The sequence below is a fragment of the Nicotiana tabacum genome, chromosome 6 (assembly GCF_000715075.1).
Source record: "Nicotiana tabacum cultivar K326 chromosome 6, ASM71507v2, whole genome shotgun sequence".
Classification (NCBI taxonomy): domain Eukaryota; kingdom Viridiplantae; phylum Streptophyta; class Magnoliopsida; order Solanales; family Solanaceae; genus Nicotiana; species Nicotiana tabacum.
In genome coordinates, this window is record NC_134085.1 from 87,095,383 (window position 1) to 87,104,170 (window position 8,788).

The following is an 8,788-nucleotide window of genomic DNA, read 5'->3' on the forward strand; positions in this document are numbered from 1 at the left end:
GAGTCGTGACAACTATACTTTTATAATAATGCAAATGAGTTTGGAAATAAAATGGCTTGTTCAGACAAATTAAATGAATCAATAGTGAAAGAATTGATGGACATACTAAAGGATGATTCGTACTCAGTATTTCTACGATCCTTGGCAGACATGTCAAACTTGCAAAAACTTTCATATAGCACTGAAAAGTGATGCTGGATTGGATCAACGCGTATATAATTTACCTACTACTACTGAAATTGCAGCAATATGGGTTGATAAAAATGATGGTTCTACTACTCATGCACCACATCTTCATATTTATACTCACAGTGATAGGACACAAAGAGTGCACTACTATTTTGGATGTTATGACCCTTTACAGTACCCATTGTTATTTCTATATGGTCAAGGCGGATGGCATTGTGGTATTAAAAAGTTTCCCAAAGCAAAAAATATTCGTAGAAGTCGCACTCTGGCTGAATTTGAACAATTGCCGAGTATAAAAAATTTCATATCTGTTGATGGATATCTTGATATAGAAGCTCAAAATCTGCAAAAAGGAAAACACAAAAGAGATGCAGTTTCAGTTCGCAAATACTACTGTTACAAACTTCAGATGAGAAACGATGATAAAGATGAAATTTTGCATACAGGAAGATTACTCCAGCAGTATTCAGTAGATGAATATATAAAATTGGAGACACAAAGATTAGACTTTGTTTCATTCAATCAAGATTTATTCAGAATGGGTATACTGGAGGGACTTCTTGATATTCTAAGACTTGGTGAACGAGATGCTTCTAATGTTGGAAAACAAAATTTTCTGCCAAATTCTTTTATAGGAAGTCCTAGAGATATGCATCAGCATTATATGGATGCTATTGCATTAGTGCAACATTTCGAAAAACCTGATTTGTTTATAACTATGACATGTAACCCATCTTGGACAGAAATAAAAGAACATCTATGGTCAACTAACGAGGCACAAAATAGACCTGATTTGGTTACTCGAGTGTTCAAGGCTAAAATAGAAGAACTAAAGACGGATATATTAAAAAGAAATATCTTTGGAAAAGTTATTGCTTTTATGATTTGGTTACTCGGATGTTCAAGGCTAAAATAGAAGAACTGAAGATGGATATATTAAAATGAAATATCTTTGGAAAAGTTGTTACTTTTATGTACACTAAGGAGTTTCAGAAATGAGGTTTACCCCATGCTCATTTTCTTGTTATACTAGGTAATGAGCACAAACTACTGACAATAGAGGCATACGATGATATTATTAGCGTTACAAAAATTTGTAACACTTTGTAGTCTTCGATTATTGATTCTTCAAATTGCTCCCATAATTTTCTAGGGTTGGCAGGGTTGCAATATACCAATAATGTAGCAAATAAACGCCTTAAACTATATGGCATTTGGTAACTTGCAGCTTCAAACATACACTATATCAAACTATTATCACATTGTAACAATCCTCTTTTCTCTACGGACTCTCTGAAAGCACTACAAGGCTCTCCATTCACTGTCAAAAGATCCTTATATGATGTTGGTCCTCTTACATGTATTAGTAGTAATCTAAGATAATATCGTTCTCCTTCTATTGGATGACATGTCACAATGCGGCCAACAACACAACGCTTTTGTCTACGTTCCCAAAATTTATCACTGAAGGACCACACAAATTATTCAGGAAATTCTTTATACATTAAATTGAGCTCTTTAGCATCTTCATTAGTTTCGTTCATGGAGAAAAATTCCGTTAACATTATTTTTTGAATCTTCGGATTATTCACAATTGTGTGTATATCCGCATTGCTCTTAAAAGAAATAAATTATTGACCTTCAAGATGTAGTTGAAGAAGATAAACACTGGGAGACATTTCACTTATTGGAAAACCAAAGAGACACCAAACAACTTCTGGAGGTGATACCCATCTAGCAGATCGATATTCTTTTATCTTATCTATTTCTATGTTTGTATCATTATTTTGTACACAAAATGGAATCTTATCATGTTCTTTACAAATGTATTTGTAGAGATATTTCACGACCTTGATGTCAGAGCAAACTTCAACATTTAAATGACAATTGAATTTGAACAACCCAGGAGATATCTAAATATCGTTCTCTTACTTTCACAACTTCCCCTGTATTTCGTCTTCTATAGACTGGATAAGAATCGTTTCCTTTTATTGTCTGATCGGCAAACATTTTTGGATATTTGAACTTGCAGTAACCTTTTTTTTCATAGAAGAATTTGTTGGGTCTAAACTACCGCAAGGACCGAGCATCATATGTTTGATGACAAGCTTGCGCAAATCTGTGTTTGTCTTATCATCTGGTAATTCTGCTATAATAATATCATCGTATGCTTCTGTTGTTAGCAGTTTGTGCTCATTACCTAGTATAATAAGAAAATGAGCATGGGGTAAATCTCGTTTATGAAACTCCACAATGTACATAAAAGAAACAACTTTTCCAAAGATATTTCATTTTAATATACCCGTCTTCAGTTCTTCTATTATAGCCTTAAACACTCGAGTAATCAAATCAGGTCTATTTTGTGCCTCGTCAATTGACCATAGATGTTCTTTTATTTCTGTCCAAGATGGGTTACATGTCATAGTTATAAACAAATTAGGTTTTCCGAAATGTTGCACTAATGCAATAGCATCCATATAACGCTAACGTATATCTCTAGGACCTCCTATAAAGGAATTTGGCAATTTTGTTTTCCAACATTACAAGCATCTCGTTCACCAAACCTTAGAATATCAAGAAGTCCATGCAGTATACACATTCTAAATAAATCTTGATTGAATGAAATAAAGTCTAATCTTTGTGTCTCCAATTTTATATATTCATCAACTGAATACTGTAATCTTCCTGTATGTAAAATTTCATCTTCATCATCGTTTCTCATCTGAAGTTTGTAACAGTAGTATTCGCGAACTAAAACTGCATCTCTTTTGCGTTTTCCTTTTTCCAGATTTTGAGCTTCTACATCAAGACATCCATCAACAGATGTGAAATTTTTTATACTTGGCAATTGTGCAAATTAAGCCAGAGTGCGACTTCTACGAATATTTTTTGCTTTGGGAAACTTTTTAATACCAAAATGCCATCCGTCTTGATCATATGGAAATAACAATGAGTACTATAACGGGTCATAACATCAAAAATAGTAGTGCACTCTTTGTGTCCTGTCACTGTGAGTATAAATTTGAAGATGTGGTGCATGAGTAGTAGAACCATCATTTTCATCAACCCATATTGCTGCAATTTCAGTAGTAATAGGTAAATTATATACGCGTTGATCCAATCCAGCATCACTTTTCAGTGCTATATGAAAGTTTTGCAAGTTTGACATGTCTGCCAAGGATTGTAGAAATATTGAGTACGGATTATCCTTTAGTATGTCCATCAATTCTTTCATTATTAATTCATTTAATTTGTCTGAACAAGCCATTCTATTTCCAAGCTCATTTGCATTATTATACCTTCTTAAACTGCTGTAGCAACTCAACTGTGTGCCTCAAAAATAAAAGTGTAGGTTCAGTACAAACGTAGGTTTTCAGTCATACAGCTCTAAATATTTACAATAACCAACAAAAAAACAATCAGGGAAAACTTTTGTTAATGTAGCAATCGTTTAAGTTTATCTTTTCGTTATGATTGACTGTTGTTACCTAATTAGGCTTTGGCTGTGCGCTAATCCATTTTGGCTTACTTTGTAGCTTTTCTTCTTATCATTTAGAAATATTAATAAAAGCAGGATAGATCTATTAATCATTATCACCATCTAATTATTACTTAAAATGAAAAAACATAGTGACAGTGGAATATTGTATGGAAAAAACTTCAGTGATATAGTTAATCGAGACATTGTCTTCTTACGTTGAAAGGAAGATATTTGGAACAAAGTAACATCATGTAGCATTCATTTAATGCACAGGAAATAGTAGAAGAAATCACAAATTTTACTTTCTTCATTACTTTCTTTTACTGCAGATTCGCATATTTGGTATCTGGTAATAGGGCTTACAACAATGATCTTCTTTCTTCTCTGTACCTTAATTTTGAGACAGTGACATTACTCTTTCTGTAGAGAATAATTTTATGAGTATTTTCAATGCACAATGTGTTATATATTGACCAGGACTGCAACTTATTTTTGGCTTTGTAGAACTACAGATGCTTCTCTTACATTCGGTACCACCAAAATAATCGCTCAATGGGCTTAGCACTGCACAGGTAACCGACTATTTTATCTTTGTATATTTGTACACGTTGGCTCCTATTAACAGATTCTATGTTCCTCCTTCCCGTCGTACGGCTAATAATTAATGTTGTGCACCGTTTTTGTTTCTACAAGTTATGCTATTGTGCTAGAGGAGAGAAAGAGGTCTTTTGCAAAGTGAGACATTGCAATGCTTCAAAAGGATGTAGATTTTGCAAGCGTAATGTTCTGATACAAGAAATGGACGTTCCCATTGCCGCACTTCGACAAGGGGAGAGCTCTATAAATGACAACAACAATGTGGTTCCAAATTTATCTTGCCTAGATAAGAGTCAATCAGATATGCAGTTCCCAATAGAAGCATATTAGTGAAATATATTATTTTCAGTAACCTATAAATTATGGCTGAGTTATTATTCCATAATATTGTAGGCTTTAATGAAGAATGCCTCTCTTAGATTGGTTGAGATGAATACTCCAGTTTCTCATTTCAATCAAAATCGGGCTACTTTGGAAGGAGTACTTTTGAATTTTTAGTTTCAGTGTTGCAACAGTTCAGTTGACGTAATAGTTTATTAATTTTTATAGTAATTCTAATTTCTACCACTTACACATATTTGTATCAGCTCACCTGCTGCAAAACCATATATTTGTTTTTGGTAACATATGAATTAGAAACAACAGGATTAAAAAGTGAGATTTTTGTAGTAGCTATGTAGTCTTCTTTTTTCTCTTTTGAGTAACATCTCACTAATATAGTTATGTTCACGTTGGGCCCGGGCTTTGCCCGGGTTACCCCTCCACTAGTATATTTTATAAATGATCATAGCAATCATCACTAGGTGCTATTACCAATTAGGTTGCTCATGTAGAGTTGCAATCAATTACAAAAGATACCACAAGCACAATATTTTTTAAGCTGATATACCATACACTCATCGAAATCTTATTCCCTACTAGCCGTAGTTAAAACATGCAACCCCTTTTTTCTCCAAAATTTACTTCAAACAACAATGTTTCTACATATTTAATGTACAAGTCTTAAGCAACAAGAAGTGAATCTTATATATGAATGTTTTGACATTCACAGACAAAAACTATCAGAGTATCCCCAACTAAAAGAATGTTCAAGAAGGTGGTTCCTGATATTCACGTCATAATTCTATGAGCAGCGCTATAATCACATGCAAAACGAAACTCTTTACTATTCATTGAAAAAGAAACTCAGATAATAACAGCAGAAGAAAACATTAAATAACTTTCGAACCAATCTATCAGAGTCTTATTACACTTTGATAGAGTTGAAATAGATGAAAACTAAGATTAAAGCATTAACAGATTGAAAACACAAAGCGGGGGATGTATGAAAATATCAGAAAATGTGCACACGTGATAATAAGAGAAGGAAAGAGCAAAGGACCTCCCGAAGAATCGTATGTCGATTCTCAGGCACCTGCTTTCTTAATAATTTGTTCGTAAACGATATTAGAGGTAGAATGATCGTCATGGCTAGTTGGTGTCGATGGCCGAATCAACAACTTTACACAATTTGAACTTTTTGCTCTTGATAAGGCAACATAAAGCTAACTGTGTGAAAATACAGGTTCCCGCAAAAAAATTCCAACAAAATCTAAAGTTTGACCTTGTGCTTTATTTATAGTCATAGCAAAGCATAATCTAATAGGAAATTGTGTTCTTTTGAACTGAACAGGTGTTTTCTCATCCTGTGATGATAATAATAGTATTCTTGGGATAAACACATGCATATTCTTGAAATCACCTACCGTGATCTTAGCGCTAATAAAATGACTTTTAAAATCACAATAGGTCAATCGCGTACCATTACATAAACCTTCACATGGATTTTGATTTCGTAATAATATTATTGGACCTCTTTTAAACATAATTTATAAGGAGGCAAACCAGGAGGATTTAAAGTGTGTAGTAGATCTTCAAGTTGTGTTTAGTTGTTAAATTCAATAGCCTCATCAGTAGCAATAAATATTTTTGATTTTCCTGCGAATCGATCAATAAGCATATCATTAATTTCATCAACGAAATTATTTTTTGTTGTCAAGATCACACGGGAATCAATATAGGATAAATTAGAATATAACGAATCCAAATTTGAATATGTCGTTGCGAATAATTTATCAAGAGATTCTCTTTCGGTTGTATAAGGAATAATAAAAGAATCTGGAATTTCAATCTTGTCTGCTAAGTTGACTCGTTTTTGTCTATTTTCAATTCTTAGCAAATAATCACAAAATGCAAGATCTGTTTTAGCTCTCATATTCTCAGATAACTTTAATTTTTCAAGTTCATTCCAAATGCTAGAATATAACAAACTTTCGCCAATGAAATCTTCTTTTTTTTCCGTATCGCACAACAGGAAGAGTCTGTCTGAAATCACCTCCTAAAACTACAACTTTTCCGCCAAATAATGCATTTGTATTCATCAGATCTTTTAACAGTAGATCAAAAACTTCTAACATTCTTCTTTTGGCCATAAATACCTCATCCCACACAATCAATTTTGCATCTCGGATTAACCCTGCAAGTGAGCTTTCTTTGCTAATGTTACAACTGGTATTTTCATCGATGTCAATAGGGATTTTGAAACGTGAATGTGCAGTACGTCCACCTGGAAGAATAGAAGCAGCAACACCAGAAGTAGCTGTTGCCAAAGCTATATATCCCATAGATCGTACAGTTGCCAATAAAGCACGGTATAAAAAAGTTTTCCTTGTTCCTCTAGGACCATCTATAAAAAAGGCACCTACTTTATTCGAAAATATCCTTTCAGTAATCAGATTATATGCAATGAGTTGATTTTTGTTTAATTTCCTATGTAACAGTATGTCATCTTCACTGACAATAATAGATCTTTCAAAATGAATCTCTTTTGCTTCTCTTGCTGCCGTAGAAGGCCTAATAGTTTCTGGAATGAGTTCATATTCATTTATATCATGACCCATAGAATGTAAAATATCGTTGATATGACTCAAAGCTTGATATCGAATTTCTCTTCTTTCAGTAATTTGTATTCATTTTTGTTTTTTTCTAGTGATTTTTTTGTTATATCAATAAATTCGAAGGTTAGATCACAGTTATCAGTAGTGTTGAGTAGTTTCTTTTTCTTTCTTTTTTTTAGAATTTAGGTGTATAAAACTAAGATCGAAAAATCATCGATAACTTTGGGTATGTAGATAAAAGCATTGTGTTGTTGGCCGCATTGTGATATGTCATCCAACAGAAGGAGAACGATATTATCTTAGATTACTATTAATGCATGTACGACGACCGACATCATATAAGGGAAACAGGAAAAACTTTTTTATACCGTACTTTATTGGCAATTGTACGATCTATGAGATATATAGCTTTGGCAACAACTACTTCTGGTGTTACTGCTTCTATTCTTCCAGGTGAACGTACTGCACATTCACGTTTCAAAATCCTTATTGACATCGATGAAAATACCAGTTGTAACATTAGCAAAGAAAGCTCACTTGCAGGGTTAATCCGAGATGCAAAATTAATTGTGTGGGATGAGGTATCTATGGCCAAAAGAAGAATGTTAGAAGTTTTTGATCTACTGTTAAAATATCTGATGAATGCAAATGCATTATTTGGCAGAAAAGTTATAGTTTTACGAGGTGATTTCAGACAGACTCTTCCTGTTGTGCGATACGGAAAAAAAAAAGATTTCATTGGCGAAAGTTTGTTATATTCTAGCATTTGGAATGAACTTGAAAAATTAAAGTTATCTGAGAATATGAGAACTAAAACAGATCCTGCATTTTGTGATTATTTGCTACGAATTGGAAATGGACAAGAACGAGTCAACTCAGCAGACAAGATTGAAATTCCAGATTCTTTGATTATTCCTTATACAACCGAAAGAGAATCTCTTGATAAATTATTCGCAGCGATCGACATATTCAAATTTGGATTTGTTATATTCTAATTCATCCTGTATAGATTCCCGTGTGATCTTGACAACAAAAAATGATTTCGTTGATGAAATTAATGACATGCTTATTGATCGATTCGCAGGAAAATCAAAAATATTTATTGCTACTGATGAGGCTATTGAATTTAACAACCAAACACAACTTGAAGATCTACTACACACTTTAAATCCTCGTGGTTTGCCTCCTTACAAATTATGTTTAAAAGAGACCTATCCAATTATATTATTACGTAATCTAAATCCATATGAAGGTTTATGTAATGGTACACGATTGGCATGTTGTGATTTAAAAGTCATGTTATTAGTGCTAAGATCACGGTAGGTGATTTCAAGAATATGCATGTGTTTATCCCAAGAATACCATTATTATCATCACAGGATGAGAAAACACCTGTTCAGTTCAAACGAACACAATTTCCTGTTAGATTATTCTTTGCTATGACTATAAATAAAGCACAAGGTCAAACTTTAGATTTTGTTGGAATTTTTTTTGCGGGAACCTGTATTTTCACACGGTCAGCTTTATGTTGCCTTATCAAGAGCAAAAAATTAAAATTGTGTAAAGTTGTTGAGTCGACACCAAA

At 33.2% G+C, this 8,788-nt stretch overlaps 2 protein-coding genes across 2 annotated transcripts; one reads left to right on the forward strand and one right to left on the reverse strand.

The window, feature by feature from the left end:
- Positions 1 to 6,561: 6,561 nt before the first annotated feature.
- On the reverse strand, positions 6,562 to 7,206 carry LOC107816128 (uncharacterized). Its single transcript, XM_016641814.1, has one exon. The coding sequence runs from the start codon at positions 7,204 to 7,206 to the stop codon at positions 6,562 to 6,564; it is 645 nt and encodes a 214-aa protein (XP_016497300.1).
- A 392-nt stretch (positions 7,207 to 7,598) lies between these two features.
- On the forward strand, positions 7,599 to 8,198 carry LOC107816129 (uncharacterized). Its single transcript, XM_016641815.1, has one exon. It carries the CDS (start codon positions 7,599 to 7,601, stop codon positions 8,196 to 8,198), a length of 600 nt encoding a protein of 199 aa, XP_016497301.1.
- Positions 8,199 to 8,788: the final 590 nt, after the last annotated feature.

Coding starts and splice junctions, on each gene's coding strand:
- LOC107816128 (XM_016641814.1), bottom strand. CDS start 7,206: ATGGGTCATGATATAAATGAATATGAACTCATTCCAGAAACTATTAGG.
- LOC107816129 (XM_016641815.1), top strand. CDS start 7,599: ATGAGATATATAGCTTTGGCAACAACTACTTCTGGTGTTACTGCTTCT.